Source organism: Sardina pilchardus, chromosome 15, assembly GCF_963854185.1.
Source record: "Sardina pilchardus chromosome 15, fSarPil1.1, whole genome shotgun sequence".
NCBI classification, from domain to species: domain Eukaryota; kingdom Metazoa; phylum Chordata; class Actinopteri; order Clupeiformes; family Clupeidae; genus Sardina; species Sardina pilchardus.
Window position 1 is genome coordinate 9,757,667 of NC_085008.1, and position 18,504 is coordinate 9,776,170.

Below are 18,504 nucleotides of genomic sequence, written 5' to 3' on the forward strand. Positions count from 1 at the left end.
GGCTATTGTGCATGCGTGCTATCGTGCATCATGTTTCTGATCTGGACAGCATGCTCCTAAACCAGACTTGTTGATTTTGTTTGCAATGAGCAGAGAAAACGTTCCCGAGTCCAGCTATTGATGCAAGGACCAGTCTGAACTTCCATTTCATATGAATGATTGATTCAGATTTCTCTCCAATATCTATGGTGACTTGGCATTCAATCAGCTTCAAAATATACGAAGATATGATTGGATTTGCCAGTTTTGTATTTGCTTGTCAGACTAACGAAGTTGGACATATCCACTTTCCTAAACTGATTTGGTTTTGCCAAATCTCATTCCGAAGCCGTGCTACGGCATCCTCACGGTTTCCGCTCAATATTTCCATTTTGGACATGGAGGCGTTTTCATGCTCGTCACACGATTCTGTTTTTTTTTCTCCTCCTGTAAAAAAAATTCTTCCGTTTGGGAGACTTAACGCATTGTTTTGTCCTTCCAGATGGAAGAGGATAAGGTTTCAGTCAGCTCAGAATATGACTCTGCTCAAAGCAGGAACAGAGGGGAGGACAATTGGCAACTGCTAGCTGCTTCTCCTCCCCCCGCCCTCGGTGCCGCCCTATCCTCCCCTAGGTAGTACCGGCCCTGTGTGTGTGTCTGTGGGGGTTGCCCCCCGCCAGACCCCGCCACGGTGCCCTGGCACAGGGGGGTGAAAGGGTGCGGGGGGCAGGGCCAACCGTGGGTGGGTGGGATTGCTGGCATGGACTCTTTCTTTTGGAGTTTGTTTGTCGACTTTTGTTTCTTTGTTTTTGTGTTGTCTTTGAGTTTTGAGTTTTGTGGTGTCTTTTCGTGTTCCACATATCTTTGTCGCACACACACATATCTCCATGTGCTTTACATGATGATCACTCATGATGTCTTTGTCCTCAAGCTCCACAGATTCTGCATATCCTCTGCTTCAGAGTGTTTGCATTCTTTCATTGTATGCCATTATTGTTCATTTATTCATTCTTCGTTTTGCGGACATTTCATATTCATATCATCATTTTATGCTCCTTTCATGTGTTTAATCTTTCTGTGCAAAATGCCTGATTATGTGATTATGAAAAATAAATGTTTTCATCAACTCCTTTTTTTAATTTTGCTCCCCCATGTAGTGTTTTTCCATTATGCTGTGTCAAACTGTTTTTTTTGTTGTTGATCCAAGATAAGATCATGGGACATTTCTTTGATGTTAAGTTTGTATCTCTGTACAGCCTAGACATAACTCTTTAATGTCCATTGTGAAGGTCATGTTTTTTTGTCCGTCTCAAATGTGCTTTCATCCTAATCGGTGTGAAACGAAGTCTTGAGGTTTCCTGTAGCTTAGGCACACTGTTTCCTGGTGAGGTCTGTAGGCAGACTGTGTGGGGCTGAGTGTTAAGGCTGACATGTATATAAATTGCACCGCTCACACAAGCCGATTTACCCAACTAGTAAGTCATCTTGTCTCATATATCCCAACATCATCATGTCTCTTACCTTTAACCTACATCACCTGCATCTCAGAAATATTGATTCTCAGGGACAGGGTGTATGAAATCCACTCTGAAATATATTAACGACCCACTGCACTACTGGCCCAATATTTCTCCCCAGCCCAAGTGGAAGAATTGCTTGTCATTTTTTCATGTAGCCCATTGACCTCTGCCTGCTGTAAAAAAAATCCAATCTGCAGTGGTCTGCCAGTTTTGATTATGTTGTGCACTGATCATCTGTCTGATGTAGTATGTCCATTCATAGAGCTACATGGGAGGATCCACAGGGAGGGGTTTCTGGCCGATCTGTGTGCTTGTCATCCCCTAAGCTCAAAAATAGCCGGCACAAGGGGTGTACTTCCCTGCCAGATCCCCCTCTTAATGCATTATTCAAAGTTCTATCACAGTTGTTGGAAGATTTGTTTAGCTCCGCAAGATATCTCAGGGACTGCAAGTATCGACAGCAGTCATCAGAAAATGCTCGGTCAGGGGAAAAAACAACAGAGTTTGCCGCTCAGAGATTAGAATCGAAGAATCGAGTTTGTTTCCCCGTTCAGCGTAATGGACGATTATATTTGCTTGTTTTTCTTGGGCCAACTCGCACGCTTGTCTGAAGGATGCGGCAGATGTTCCGCTGTAGCTCTGATCTGACTTCAGACATGCTGTCAGAGAGTGCTGTTATGACAGCTCTCTACATGCATTGGGATGAATGAATGAGTGTAATTTGATTAGGGGGGGCGGGGGGGGGGGGGGGTTGCACCAAGGCCAAGGATGACCTTGCCTTGAAGAAGACTCCCTCATTCATCAACCTTCCTTTATTGATTTTATGTTTTTTTTTATTTTTTTTATTCATTGTTTAGCCATCCCCTCCATGTTGCTCTGTCCTCAGTTAGTCATCTGTGTGTCCTGACATCATGAGCTGTGCAGCAGCACCAGCACCAGCACCTCCACTAGTGGGCTTGAGCTTGAGGCCTGTGGGGCTCCTTGGGTGGGATTAGCTTCTGTTCATGACCTATTGCTGTTTGATGTGATCTGTGTGACCGCCATATTTACATGTCTGACCTTTGTATTGCTCTCCCTACCCCCTGTCTTTTTCTCCAACACTCACTCTCTCTCTCTCTCTCTCTTGTTTTTCATTTCTCAATTTCTCTTTCTCTATCTGTCTCTCTCTTTCTCTTTCTCTCATTTTCTCTCCATTTCTCTCTCTCTCTCACTTTCTCTCCATTTCTCTCTCGCTTTCTCCTCATTTCTCTCTCTCTCTCTCTCTCTCTCTCTCTCTCACTTTCTCTCTCTCTCTCTCTCTCTCTCTCTCTGCAGCTTGTTGAGGCCCAGCAGGGCTCAGTCGGCTGCCTGGACTCCCTGTGCTGCGCCGGGTCGGAGGAGCAGGAGGGGCCGGGCGTCCGTGTCCGGCTGGGCCGGCTGGTGGAGCGGCTGATGGGCCGCTGTGCGCCCCCGAGGGCCGGCAGGTGCGACCTCTCTCTCTCTAGCCTCTGCTGCAACCGCATCGGCTACAAGCTGGAGCGCGACGAGGCGCCCACGCTCGGAGACTGAGCTCCCCTCCCAGTCCACACACGCACACACACACACACACACGCACACACACGCACACACACACGCAGATATATAGACGTGCAGTATGATGTAGAGGCTGTTTCAGAGCCCACTTTTGTGCCGTTATGCTCTACAAGCTGAAGCTTGACACGTTAATCCTGCTGGGGTACTGTGCATGTCTGAACCCCAAAAGACACACACACACACACACACACACACACACACACACACACACACACACACACACACACAGTTTCTGGTGAACTTGCTTGGTCAAGGACTTCTCACCCAACCTCAAAGACCACCACCACACACACATTGGGTTTGTTGACTGGGTTCCCCCCTCAGCACAACCCAACACACACATTCCTTAATAGCGGGGACCCAACACCCACCCCCCCGGTCAGCACCACACATATCCTGTAGCAAAAAGCGGGGCCCGTTTCAGAGCCCACCGCCACAGCCCTTACTTTTTTATAAAAAATAAACCTCTGACGAGTTACGCTAAAAAGCTGGAGAGGCGTGATGAATGGGGATGCAGCGTGCTACTAACTTGCCTTGCGAGTGGTGTCCCGTGTGTTGTTTTTTTGTACGTCCTCGATAGCTTTTAAAAGATTGCCATGTCTGCTCGGGCCACATCCATACAGTACATAAGCTTAAGCTGGGGCCATGCATGCACCACTTTTAAAAGTGTCTGTAATCCTCTTGTCTGTAGTCCTGCCAAATGTGTCTTCTGCCTGCCCTGCACCTTCTTGCCAAGCCTGAGGTCTCTTTACTGCTGCCTTTTCTTGTGTGCCTGGTGTGTTTTCCGTCGGTTTCCGTTTTAGCGTTAATGGTCATTGTCCTGTGTTCAGAGCTCTGCCCTTTTGTTAGACGCTAAATGGGTCTCTGTGCGCCACAGAATGTCACGGTCCCACGTTCGTCCGACTCGCCACTCTGAATGACCAGGCTTGTGTGTGGTCAGCCATGCAAATGTAATTGAGGTGAAAAATGCACAGCGCTCGGATGAGAACCATGACTTGTCCCCCGTCTGCCCAACATTCCCAAGCGTGCCGCTTTGTTTTGTCGATTTTGTATGTATTTACATGTATGTGGGTTTCTTTTTGTCGGGTAGGGATGCATTTCCCAGTCTGTTGCCAAAGTTACATAGTGTTGCGTCTCGATGACGGCATGCACGTTTGATTTCCGCCTTAGGTCTCTCTGGTTTCATTGTTGTTGTTGTTGTTGTTGTTGTTTTTATGATTGCACCGTCCACCCTGCTGGACTGCCAATGCCAGCTGACGGTTTGCGCTCCTCTGGCTGTCCTGTGAGAGGAGACGAGGCCCTCACCGGAGCTTACCACAAACGACATCCTACCGAACACTAACATAACAACGCGGTCCCAGCCTTACTGCTAGAGCACTGCCACTGTACGGGTGAGGAAGCATGTTGCCCGTAGCAACAGCAGCCAAGCAAAGACGCCTAATCTGGAAGATGATGTTCCGTTGGGATTCGTTTCTCCCTCGACTCTCCCAAAATCATAACGTTCACCAGGGGACCACATTATCAGCGAGTACGGGAGGAAGAGCTATTTTTAGAGACATGGGAAACTGTAGATGACCGTTATATATATATTTAGCTTGTTTATTTGAGTTTTTTTACTCGCAACTTGAAGCCTTACCAAGAAGATGGACAAATTTGCCTGACCTTCTGCATGAGAAATGCCTTGGGCATTTTGTACACCGTTTAATCAGTGTTTGAATGTGTGTGTGTGGGTGTTTTCCATCAAAATTCCCCTGGTCACTCTGTCCTGCCGAGCTGCATTCCAGTCTCTCCATAATCCCCCCCACCCACCCACCCATGTCTTCTCTTAGAGGAGCCAGGATCCAGTGAGTGTGTGTGAGTGTGCCACGACCGCTGACACCTCACACGCACACGCACACACACACACACACACGCAAACACGCACACCACTGCACTGTGTGTCACCGGGCTCTTTGCTGGACATTAGAATTTGAATCAAATCCACTGCACTGCTTGCGTTGTTTGCTCTTGCTTCTATGTCCTGGCCGTTCGGGTGATGTTCTATTTGGTCAAATCATCATTGCTGTTTCAAGGGGCGAAAAACCACCTCAAACAAAGTTTGATCTTTCTTTTCTTTTCCTGACTTCTTTTTGTTCCTTTCGCTCTCTCTCTCTCTCTCTCTCTACACTGCAGTCCACCCCTTTGCACACAAGCTCTTAAAACGGTTGTCTGTAGTGGCAGAGATGAGTGGATGACGGATTTGTTGCATGATGCCGTGCTTTTTGGAACGCCTGGTTGTTTTGCCTCCGTGGCCGTGGCAGGGCCGGGTGCATGCGTGGTGGCGGCGCACAGGGGGCAAAGCCCAGAGACGGAGCATCCTAATCCCCACGTCCACTCCACAGCCTCTTCACAGCCAAGAGAATGGGCATGACATCACTCTGCAGAGAAGCTCCAGCGCTAGTCTCACACCTCGCACTCACACACGCCCCCTGGAGGCACACGTAGCAATGTGCACTCTCAGTAGAGTATATGCGACGGGCTATGTGCCTTTCTTCTACCTATGTACATCTACCCATGTACTCGAAGCCTGTCAAATAGGATGTATATTTGGATGCAGATTTTATATTATGATACGATAGATGTATATCCCCTTATATTTCAAATGCATTAGCTATTTTTGTTAGTTATTAGATCGAATCTATGAGAAAAAGTTCATGTACAGTATATCAGATATATTCTATTTCATATACTACTACTTATAGACATTATAACCGTATTGTACTAAAGTGGTCTTCAGGAATGTAGCATGTATGTTCTGCCAAAGGAAGCTTTTGCTACTGTGTGTTCAGCTCACTCATGTTGCCCCATTCTGTACTAACATATCTCCTCATTCACCTCCTGCTTTTGGTTTGTCTGGAACGCTGCATGCTTGTGGTCTCCCACAGGTCTAATCGTTAGGGTCGAGAACCGGTCAGTGCGGCAGTAGCTTTTGGGTAGGGCAGCGAGGTAGAGATAGAGACCAGGTCAGGCTACTGCTGCCATCACTGTGGCTCAGGCTGCAGGCAGGTGCGACTCCCCCCTCCCTCCCCCAACCCCCAACCCCCAACCCCCACTCCCCTTACCAGACATGCCAGCTAGCCTGGATGCCACTCTGTCTGCCCAGGCCGGATAGGAAATTCAGTCAGTCAGCAGTGTCAGTATTTGGTACACGCGCACACACACACACACACACACACACACACACACATAGGAATTGAGCAGCAGGTGCACTTTAGTGTTCCCAGTGTTCTGTGCAAAGCTTTAGGTAAAACACACACACACACACACACACACACATGCACACACAGACAGTCCTATCCTAACTGCCCCTTGCTGAGCCTCACCTGTCCTCACTTGTCCTTGATGCTTCCAGATCGTGGAACAACTCGGATCCATACTTCTCCAACGACAGGAGCATCTTGACCCTCTCGCCCCTGGAGGCCGGTCATTGCTAGTGCCCCGGAGGGAGGCCCGTAAGCCTGCCCCTGCCAGCCCGCAGCGGGCGCCGCGTTGCCCAGTGTGCCCGGACCAGGGCTGGCCCCTTCAGCTATCTCACCAGCCTCACTCACACCTGAAGAATGTGACTGACCCTCTGAGGCGACACCATTAGGGAAACAAACAAACAAACAAACAAACACAAAAACAAAACAACACACCTCTCTCACTCACCGATTTGTGTAAATAACGCAAGGGAATCATAATGGCACAGAAGACCAAAGGATTTTTGTCTCAACGACAGTAGAGGAGAGTGTGTGTGTGTGTGTGTGTGTGTGAGGGAAAGAGTTACTGGAGATTGTTTGTGTTGCTACTCTAGGTTACTGCTGCTTCCACAAAAATGACTGATAGGCTGAAATCTTTCCTGAGGAAAGTACTGTAGACAGCCTGCTCTTTTTTAAAAAAGCCATATCTTCTGTGTGTTTGAAATACCTGATTTTTCAAGGTATGAAATGTGAGCGCGTTTAGCACTCTAGTCGGGCAGTTTCCTTGGAGTCAGCCCATGGGAAGCCCACCTGAACCTGTGCCCCAAATATGGCTTTGGTACGCCGATGGAAGAATGTCCCTCATAGCTTCCTATGATACTCCACATATCAAAACCTGACTATGGACCTAAAATGATGTGGCCTGCACATTTATGTTTATGATTTTAGTTTCTTTGTTGTTTTTGCAGTCTATTGTGCGATGCATTCTTTTCTTCTCTAATCACCATCTGTCATCATTCTATTAACATGCCGTTTCTGTGTGCTTCTGTTCTGGTGTTTCTCTTCGGTTACTAACCCACATGTCGACTGTGCCGTTTGTATGTGCTGTTCATCCCATTTGCAAGAAGGCGGCAACTCGCTGCGCTCGATCCTCACCTGCCTTCTCCCTCATCAGCCGCGGAGGCCTTGAGGTCCAATCACGACACAGAAAAGCTTCATCTTGGTGCACCAGGGGATGAGTAGATGGTCATTGAGACAACCGTTTTAAACTTGCTATCGTCACGGTAACATCTCTTTTGATATCAGTATGCATGCGGAAATACCCTTGAGCCAAACTCGAGGTATACGAGTACTGGTTCTTTTTAAGAGGGGGGAGGGGGGAGGGGGGGAACCTCATCCTCGGGTAGGTTTTGTGAACTCGGATCATTATGGTATAGTCGGTTATGACTGAAACCTTGGAGCTGTACTAAATCTCTCTTCAGAAGACACTTGAATTTTGTGGCAACTCAACAGTACCTTGACGATGTTCTAAGCATGACCTCGAGCACTCAGAGAGGTAGCTGAAGTGCCACCGCTGAAGGACTTGCATATCTGATAAAAGTATTGTGCTATATACAGACAGCATCCTTTTCTACTGAGGTACGCTTTTGTTCTTTTTCATGAATTGGTACATAACATTTTTTCTGCACATGCATTGCAGATGTGATGTCTAGGGCATCAAATCATTTTTCTTCATAGGTTCTGATCACAGATTGTCACTTTACAGAAACGTCATCAGTTTGGTCACATTGTTGGGCAATGTGTCGCTACATGATTAATATATTTATTGTACACCTGTTATGTAGCAAAATATCTTGTCTTGCCCTAAATGACTCATTAGCAATAATAATAATTATTATTATTTTTTTAAAATCTATACTTTGGGTCTAGATGCAATGTCAACTGGCCACTTTCCTTGTTTGTTTCAACCATGTTGAGGAAAAAAAGATATATACGATCAGTTACTGTAATTGTATGCTCCTGGCAATGAAAGTGATGAATTGCTGATGTTTATGAAAACAGTTCTATTTACGGAATAAATATGTCTTTTTTAATATACTCAACTCTCTCAAAGTTTTTTTTTGGTCAGAACTATCTCTACTGTCTTGAGAACCTCAATTATTTTGCAATGTCCCCAGAACTTTGTATTCCTGCTGGTGACCCAGCATAAAAACAGTACAACTGCACTACGCTGCAGGGTTTTTTTCTAATTTTTGCAGTGTTGAATGCGCAGAAACATGGTGAATGTTAAGCATTTTTATGGCTGATTTTACTGTACTTGACTGATTATCTATATTGTGAGTTGGTGGCATGTGTCCACTTTCTAAGCAAAAACTTGTTTAGAATGAACGGCTTTCCATATCTTGAAAATATTAAATTTAACCTGTATTATAGGACTAGTAATTAGCAACAGTTTATCTTTTTTCGTTAGTACCGATCGTAATTGCTGCTATAGACCTCTGAAGTTCGCCTACAAAAAAGCTGCCATCTTTGAGATTCGGTATCTGGCGATTTTTCCTATGGGAAAATAACATGGGGATTTTGAATTATCGCACCTGTTAAACTCACGCGGGCACGACATAGTCTTAAATAAAGACGTTTTCCTGAACACACTTTTGTCCTCTGCCTTCTTGTGCATACTGTGATCTCCGGTACGTGAAGTCGGCACACTTTGATTTTTGCTACCCCAGAGCTAACTGGCTAACTAACTTAATGGCAAGTTGCATTGCAAGTTAGCTCTGGGGTAGCGAAAATCAAAGTCTGCCGCTTTCGCATACCGGAGATCACAGATTCCTCTCGAAGGCAGAGGACAAAAGTGTGTTCAGGAAAACACCTGAATTTCCGATTTTGTCATCCCCGCGAGAGTTTAACAGGTGTGATAATTCCAAATCCCCATGTTAATTTCCCATAGGAAAAATCGTCAGATACCGTAACTCCTTATATGGGCAAAGATGGTAGCTTTTTTGTAGGCGAACTTCAGAGGTCTATTTCAAACCCATACTCCAGGGACCAATATAGAGGCCCCACTTTGGAGCTAACAGCTGAAAATGACACCACCTCAGTGGTATACATTTCCATGGTAACCAAGTTCCCCTGAGTTACACAACAACACAGAGGATCCAAACAGTAAATCTACAACCAAGGAGAGGTTATTTGCCCCTGGGGAAATAAAAGTGGAGTGTTGCTTCAGCTGAAATATAGAGTATGCAATGAAAATAGAATAGTTTATTTCCTGTAAGAAATAAGAAAAATCATCACCTGAGTCACATCCGATACTTTATTACACATGGCCTTTCTCTTGAGGTTATTGACTTATACTACAATTAAGTCTCTCAAGGCAGAACTGCTCCGGACAACAGTACAAACCTACATTTTTATCCCTCGATTGCCCAGTCCATGAGTATATCATTTCTCCCGGAGCAGTGGTAGGTGGCGGTGCAGGTCATGATTCAAACAGGAAGGCAAGGCCACTGCCATGGTTCCGTAGGCAGTGGGACAGTCTGCTTTCTTCTGCGTTGCGCCATAACATCCAGCGTTGGCCTTGACAGCCACGCAAATGCCAGACACGGAGCACTTTTTACGAGACACAAAGAGACAGAACTGGACTCGGGGTGATCCTGTTGGTGGATGAGGCCACACTGACTGCCAGAACAGACTGGACCAAAGTCTGTCAGCAGGTCACGAGTCACACAGCGTTTCGGGCAGCACCACAGGGCCGAGAGGATTGAGGAACAGAACAGCGACATTTGGGCTGAACATTTCTGACTGAGCCTGTGGATCACTGCCTGCCCAGAACAGAAACAATTACACATCACCAAATGGTGCCACTATTTTATGTGTGCATCTGAGTGAGTTTCCATTTTATGGTCAATGCTCATTGCAAAATCTGATCAGTATCATCACACATGAGTTATCAGCATGAGCAAATAAGTGATTGGTTCACACTAACTGAATTTTCAACCATGCCAGGTGACTAAAGAAGAGCTATTCTGGGAGGCAGTGCCTTTGCTGAATATACCATAGGCCTACATTTTTTATTTGATTAGACAGCCCTCAAAGTATAAATATCAAAAGGTTGGTGGTCAGAAGAGCTTTGACTTGAAGGCACACTGTGTTGTATAGTTTTTTTTAAAAAAAGCTTTTAATTTAAATGGGCTTGCACGTTGCGACAAAATGTCTTCTTCAGAGCATCTTTAACCATATTTAATTCCTTCTGAAATTATCAATGAACTTTGATTAATGTAGAAACTGAATAGTGATTGTGTGGCCTATGAGAGAATACCCAGTGATACATTTGGTATTATCAAATGGTACCCTACAGTGATGTGGTCAGGATACACACCACACAACCACTACACCCTTGGTTGTGGAAATGTTATATTATTTACTATACTGAGATCATACCGGAGAGCATCAAGAATTTGCTATACATGGGAAGATGCTTAGCCCAATTTGACCGCTGCTGTCCTCAAAAACTAGCAAAAAGGTAGCAAATAAGGCAGATGAAAAAGTAGTAAACGTAACACAGATGAAGATGTGGCAAAAGAATGACTATTAGAAGTTCAGACCAGTGGTGAATTAAGTGAACAACCTAAATATACTGTAGAATCCCACACAAGAGGACTGTCATTTCAGAAATATTACACCAGTCAGCAGGAATGGATACTGAATGGGTCTACCAGGCCCAAGGACTCAGGGGGGCTGCATTTAGTCACTAGCCTACTATGTTCTCCAGCCCTGAATAAGGCATCTCAGTCAACTATATTTCTTAATAGAGCCCCTCAATTGTATGCTATATGGTCTATGTTATTCACCCCCGATATCTGAATGGGCCCTCAGTCAAATAACACAAGTCACGCTATGTGTGATAATCATGCTTTGTAGTTGCCCTTTTTTCAGATTCCTGTTGATCTGTTGATGTGTCATATTTGTAAGTCTCAATCTGTCAATTTATTTCCACAAAACTGACTAGAAGTCATCATTTAAGCGGTTATTAAAAAAACCTTTTTCAGGTGGGCAGGGGGGCCCTTTTCATTTCTGGGCCCAGTGGCTCATAATCCATCCATGCCAGTCAGGACAACCCAGATAGGCCACCATCTAATTCCCATCTGTCAAAGACAATGACAAACCTCTGAATCCTGTTAGACCAATCAGCACTCTGGAATCAAAGATCCGAAGGAGACAACGCAAGCAGAGGATGCCACAGACTGATGTTTATTCAATACAGCCCAAATGATGTCTAGACTGATCTGACAGGCAATAAAGCAAATGATGGTGCAACAGCTGGGGACCCCCGATGAGATCTGAGCTATTTATGGCTCTGCTGTGTCTTAAAGATTATATACGTTTATCTGCTTCAGAAGCGCCTCCTTCTCGAGACGTCACCAAAACGCCACTCAGCCAATCGGAATTGAGCTGAGCTGAGCCAACCATATTGGTGGAAACTCTGTTTCTCCATTACATTTCCACTTCTGTTTTTTTAATTATGTGTTACCATACCTTATTATTGTGTCATTTGGGTTTTTCCACCACATCTATTGCAATGTGGGATTTTTTGTTTCATCCTGACCTCTTCTCTACACAAGTCATTTCTTATAACTGTTGTTGTTTTGTCCTGACCAGCTGGTGTCACCATCTCCCCTTTTGTACTGGTTTTACTCTTCGGTCCCTTGCTCTGACAGTTAGTCTGTTGACTTACAATAAATGCATCAATATTCAAACTTGTGAAAGTACCATTAAACAGGAACAACACCACAGCAACCCAGTTCTCAGTAAAGAGTAGAAGACACTTCAAGGCAGCATTAAAAAAAAAGCCCGGCAGAAGTACTTCACTCTTTAGGTACCCAGGTGGAAAGATAGAGAGAGAACATGGTGACCTCTAAATAACACAATCACCTGAAACCTACTAGAGGTCCAGTCCCAGTTTGGCTGGAAGACATCCAGAGGGCACAGAGGGAACCGCTTTCCTGTGTAGACAGCTGAGCACACAGTCTCATGGAGCCACATGGATCAGCAGGCCCTGGGGAGAGTCCTGTATCTCAGGTAAGCAAGCCACCACAACCATTACCCTGAACAGCAAAGGGGATCAGACGCTGGTGTGCCCAAGTGAAAGTGGCGCCAGCGCAGTTGAAATGGCACAAATATGACCCCTTAGACCAGGGGTCTTCAACCTTTTTCAGCCCAAGGACCCCTTGGCTGTGAGAGAGACTGAGCATGGACCCCCACACCTGGCACACCTCAAATCATGCCTATCATTTGAACCGTCAGTCATTAGTGCCTACATGCATGCACGTACGCGCACGCACACACACGAACGCACACATTCTAAACATAAGTTATTATTAACAGGGGGGTAACTGCTTTATACAACTCGTTTCTGATAATTCTTTACATAGTGTTGCATAAACTCGTCCTATAATAGAATGAATGTCACAAGGGTCAACGAAGGTGGATATGTAAGGGATAATCAACGACGCGCCGTGCGTTTCTAGGAAAATAATGCACGTTCGAAGTGTTAATAAGCTCCCGACGCCGCAGGCATTATTGCCGTGCATTATTTTCCTATAAACGCACGGCGCGGAGTTGATTATCCCGTTTATACCACTGCTACTATCATTTTTCGTTTATATTACCGCTGTCTTAGATATAACGTTGCTGTGTTTACCGTTACATTCACATTGGCGAATTAATATTCAAGTGTGAGAAGCTCCGCTTTAACCCTCTCTGGTGGTATAAATTCAGCTAAATTCAGGCAAAGCTTCATTTGCTCAACCTGATACAGACAGAGAGTCTCTTCATCTTGTGTAAATATAACTTGTCTTACACAAGGAAACACAAACACACAAGATTATCGTTATCGTTTCATTTTGATGGTAGCCTATGACATCGCGGAGAACGTTGGATTAATGAATTCACGCAGAACGCCTTGACGTGCAAAGACCGCAGACTCTCATTTAAAAAAAAAACAAAAAAAAAACAAAGCAAAACATGACACAAATAGGCTAGGCCTACCCTGCAAAGTTCAGGGTCCATCAGTCCCGACATTAAGCAAACAAATCAAACAGTCGAAACGTAATGTATCTCCCAGAATGAAAAGAACGAGTTTGTAAATGGTCAGATGCCGCTGAAAACGAAGCTGTTTAACTAAAACGCACGGGGGGGAAAGTGTTCCATTGGGTAACACAATGTTACAGGGATCACATTATCACAAGCATGATTCATGGATAGCCTACAATGTGTTATTTAAAAACGAATATGAAGCGATTTTCATTGAATATTATGTTAACTTTGACAAATGTTATTTTTTGGAAGAGAAAAAAACGCTTCAGACGAAATATTTTCGCGGACCCCCTGCAGTACCTCCGCGGACCCCCGGTTGAAGACCCATGCCTTAGACTGTACTTACAGGCATGCTTTTTATTGGGCTTGTCAACCACTGTGACACCAGCATCTTCAAATAGGTGCCAAGCCAGCCTGCCTACGTAAAAACAGGTGATAGGCCTCCTTCTGCACTTGTGCAACTACCCCTTTAGATAGTTCTAGGTAGGTGGAGATGGCGCAATTTCTGTCTACTTTCTTATGGACAACAGGGTGCTGAAATCCTACGAGGAGAAACCATTCTGGGCCCCTAGTCACCCAAGAGGAGAGTTGACAGGAATGCATACATCACGCCGTCATGTCCTTCTCTTTGATCAGTGGCTATCCTGATTCTGCTCATGTGGAGTGAACTCGTGAGAAAAAAAAACGGGACCACAGCTAAACTGATACTATCAAGAAATGCGTGAACATGACACTTCTTATCTGAACAAAATGACTTTAATTTGCTTCTAATGACCAAACCAAAACCATGACAAAATGAAAAGACAATGAAATGACATCTGCATAGAAAAAGGTTTATTTCAGTCACCATGATTTGAGAGAAAAAAAAAAAAAACTTGTGAGATGGTGTAGTATTTCAACATCAAGGCACCCTTTTCATCACAACAGGACCGCAGGAGTGTCTCACCTGCTCGCCGACCCAACCTTCCATCCGCGGCCATTCAATCATCGCCATCAAACACTAGCCCAAAAAGTGACCTACAAAAAGCCCACAGGTTAGGCCTGCTTGTGTTCACATGATGGCACTTTTGATCACGCCTGATGGAACATTCGGCGCGCTACATTAGCCCTGGGCTTAGGGAGGGGGAACGTGATCTTCACAAGAAGCTGCTCGTGATAGAAGGCCTTATCCACTCAGCCAGGCGGGCCCACAAAGGCTGGAAAACATTTCAGAGTCGGCTTGCACGTACCAGCCAAACGCTGATCATAATACATGGGCCGCAAAAGATCAGTCGGGCAGTTAGTCAAAAGCCCACACAGGCTGCAGAGGCACAGGACTGGAAAAATAGGACACAGTGGCAAACAAAAAACAAACAACAACAAAAAAAAGAAAGAGCTGAAGAACAGAGAAAAGGAAGAAAGGCCCACACCAGTGAGATGACACTACGCACACAGAAGCAAAGTCAAAAGAACACATCTCTCACCAAATGCTTTTTAAAAAGACAAGATGAGGTTAGAAAACACACAAAACACTTTAATAAACTTTACAGCTTTCTTGTCATCTGTCCCCAAAAAAGAGAAAGGCAATAGTTTGGAATCTTCAAGGCAACTGTACAATGTGATCCAAACCATAATATGTAGTGCTGACTGGCTCTGTCTCTTTACACATCAGTAACTACATCTACCAGCTCGTAATACCAATCTTGCCCGGCCTATAACGCCTCCTATGATATCTCCTAAGAGAACTACAGTACAACTCTCTCCCACTTCCTCGGTCTCACTGAGGTCCTAAGCGCTGGCCGCCTCGGCTGCCTCGCCCTCCTCCTCCTCCAGCTCCACCAGAGCAGCGTGCCGGTTGGCCTGGGAGCCCTCCCTGAACAGCACCTTCTTGATGACGCCCGCCTTAGGAGCTCGGATAGTGTGCTGAGAGAGAGAGATAAAGAGAGAAAGAAAGAAAGAAAGAAAAGAGAGAGAGTGTGAGAGAGAGAGAGAGAAAGTTATGAAAATGTCAGCAAACCAAGCCGAAACATTCATCTGAACTTATGGTGACTTGCAAAAAATGAAAACATTCTTTGGCAGAGAGAAAACTCATTATAAAAAAGTACTTTTGTTTCTCAAGCAATTTTAGACGTTAGTGTCTCTTGGCAGAATGGATAACATAAGAGCATTAAGCCTTAACATCAGACCACCACAGCTGATGTCTGCTGGAGAAAACATTTATACCACAAGCCAAAGCTCAAATGAGCGACTTGCCTACTTGTGTTCCACCCAACAGATGGGAAAATCAATGAAGCCATTTGGCTGCTCTAAACAACTCATATACAACTGCTGCTTGAGTAGATGGGACTCTGGGTGCTTTAGCTACAATATACAATACAGAGCACCGTCTGGTCCACACAGACATACTCTACTCACAAAACGTCAGGGATATTTGGCATAGCTGCTCACATTGTACACTGAAAATAAGGGACATTTCCTGGGTTACTCAGCCAAACCACAGAGAAATTTCAACATTCATCTTTCTGTTGCTATCCCTCTGCTGACAGCAAGAATTTGTACTACAAAACTGCAGCATTAACTAAACGAGGTGTGAAGCTAGGTCTAACGTGACTTTGCTTACAGATTGCCGTCAAATCGTGCCCTCACGACAACCACGCTGTTATCTTAAAAAGGCCAACATCACTCTAAGGTTGCCTTCAAGCAAGCAAAATGATGCTTGCAAATGAACCCGTAAATAAAAGTTTTTACTGCCAATAAATGTTGATGGATAGCTTGAAGAGATATTATTAACTGGCCAAGAAAAAAAAGGGAGAAAAAGCAACAAAAAGGGTTTCTGGTTAATGCAATACGGTAATGGTAAACTGGAGCATACCTCCATCTTCATGGCAATCATCACCATGAGAGGATCTCCCTTCTTCACTGCATCGCCTGCTTTCACCAGTACCTGATAAAGAAACATGACGGCAGGGTAAGAACAGACCTCAAGACATGACACGTCCTTCATGGGACATCGCTATTCACAGTGATATGCCAACATGTAGAATACAAAATGGTTGAAGCTAGAGCTACATAATAAAGCTACATGTTTTGGAGGCTAGAAAGCAAACTAAAAAAGTTGATGTGTACTGTAGATGTCATTTCATTTTTCAGGAGGACACACAGAGATTACCATTAAGTGCATCTTAATCTGGCTTCACAGTGACCCAAAAAACTATGAGTGGACTAACTCCTCCATCTGCTTATTTGATCAACATCAACAGGTTTGGTGGGGTGCAGGTCTCACAGAGAGGTGCAACTGAAGTGTATGTGCTTATGGTGCTATGAAGAATGCAAGAGACGACGGGGGAGGGAAACCCGAGTGCACTTTCTGTTGCCTAGCTGCGCCATATGTCAGGATCACCCTAGTCACGGCCCAGCACTTCTTCAGCCGGGAGCAAGACAAATACAGCCACCAGCACGGCAGGGCTCTACGCCAGCAAAACAGGACCATTGCCGGTCCACTCGCATATTATTTACTCTATGTAACACAATCAAACACTTTGTGTTTGCTGATATTTGGCAACCCGCGGTGGATGTTTCAGGCCCAGGAAACAGAAGCCCTCTCCAATACTTTTGGTACACAGCCTGCATTTGTGAACCATGAGGCAGAACTGATGAGCCATATCAGGGGACTGGGGCTAAACAGATGGGAGCATAAAGATGGGGCTATTTTTAACTTTCTCGTCGTCGGCTATTAAACCTCTGTTAGCGTCCACATGCGTTATCTCCCTCAGTACCTTCTCGATGGTGCCCGTCATGGGAGCCACGGCGCCAGCCTGCGCTCCAGACACGCTGATGCCCGCCAGGTACTTGGGCACGGGCACAGACACCTCGGCACTGCCCTCCTGAAAGAGCCAACGAGCAGGAAGTGAGAGATGTGATCGGTGAGAAACAGGAACAGGGGATATGACAGAGAAAATCAACCACCACCATAAACCATGAGCATGACTGGAAGCGGGAGGAGGGTCCGCACCATGGAGAAGAGGTGGACAGTGTTGTCCAGGACGACCAGTTTGGGCCGCGACATGGTTCCGTTGACGGAACAGCGCAGGAACGTTGTCTTGCCGTCCTGCTGCAGCTCCCCGGACACACGGAACACCTCGTCTCCAGTCTGGCGCCAGGCAAGAGACAGACACACACGTTACATTCACGAGGGTTCCGCAAAGCGTCTCTGATTCAGGCATTTAGTAAAAGAAAAAAAAAAAGAATCCAGGAGGGACCTAACACAGCAATGGAAGCAATTAACCCAGGTCTTCTGGCTCAACGCAAAGCCTAAGCACTTTAGACAACAGCTACGGTAAGATTAGCAAGTAAATTATTTGTTATCTCAGAGCTTGATTATAGTGACCATGGAGAGGCTTCGGTCACAAGACTAAAGTGACGTGTCCAGTTTTCTCCCAATTCTCTCTACTTTATTGTAGACCCACAGCTACACACATTTACCCAACAGTTGGTGAACATAGCAAACCAAAATGGCTGGCCAACCAAAAGCCTGAGGAGAGCCGTGGCATTTACCTTCATTGTGTAGCTTCCATCTGGGTTATATGTGATCAGCAACTTCACTTCTGCAAAGGAGGCATACCTCGTCAGACCCCAGTGACCATAGCACAACATCATACGCCTGCAATAGCTACCACATCGCCCTCTCATGATCAATGTCCAGGCATTAAGCATTCATCAATTATTCAAGAAAAGTCTGCCGTTTGGTGAACACATTATTTATCATCAGCCTTGACATGCGGGGCTGCTGCTGAAGTGATCTATGCACCTTAATAAACAGAACGCCTGCAAATTGGATCATGTTACATAACATGGACCTAACCAGACATTATTGCTTCCATATCAGCCACTGGTTCCATTTCTGAATATGTCTGACTTCATTCAGTATTAATGGAACATTAATGTGATTACGTCAGCATAATGTGAGATTCAATTAGGGGACAAAGATAACAGAAGAAAGCCAGCGCTGGTCTAATGGCGTTGGCAATGCATAAAAAAAAGATTCATGCACAAATCAATGTCAGTGGTACCCAACTAACTCAGAGGGCCATTACAATAATGAAAAGAGGAACTCTAAGGCGTCCATGACACATCTGAAG

The 18,504-nt window shown here is 45.2% G+C and overlaps 2 protein-coding genes across 4 annotated transcripts in view; one reads left to right on the forward strand and one right to left on the reverse strand.

Annotated features, from left to right (window-relative positions):
• atp11b (ATPase phospholipid transporting 11B) overlaps nt 1–8,386 on the forward strand; it is a 38,279-nt gene extending 29,893 nt beyond the window's left edge. The window contains exons 29-30 of one of the 3 annotated variants that reach the window (XM_062555773.1): nt 2,814–2,962; nt 6,463–8,386. In XM_062555773.1, the coding sequence (XP_062411757.1) occupies nt 2,814–2,962; nt 6,463–6,544 (231 nt within the window). In that variant the 3' untranslated portion in view covers nt 6,545–8,386. Of the gene's footprint in view, nt 1–481; nt 2,107–2,813 lie in introns of those variants that run through there. The other 2 variants (XM_062555774.1, XM_062555772.1) reach the window with 2 other exon arrangements.
• Nucleotides 8,387–14,199: 5,813 nt separating this feature from the next.
• The window catches only part of mccc1 (methylcrotonyl-CoA carboxylase subunit), a 12,110-nt gene continuing 7,805 nt past the window's right edge, over nt 14,200–18,504 (reverse strand). The window contains exons 15-19 of the mRNA XM_062556281.1: nt 17,921–17,970; nt 17,379–17,516; nt 17,143–17,250; nt 16,239–16,310; nt 14,200–15,289 (exon numbers count right to left, since the gene is read on the reverse strand). Coding sequence (XP_062412265.1) covers nt 15,155–15,289; nt 16,239–16,310; nt 17,143–17,250; nt 17,379–17,516; nt 17,921–17,970 — 503 coding nt within the window. The 3' untranslated portion in view covers nt 14,200–15,154. The remainder of the gene's footprint in view (nt 15,290–16,238; nt 16,311–17,142; nt 17,251–17,378; nt 17,517–17,920; nt 17,971–18,504) is intronic.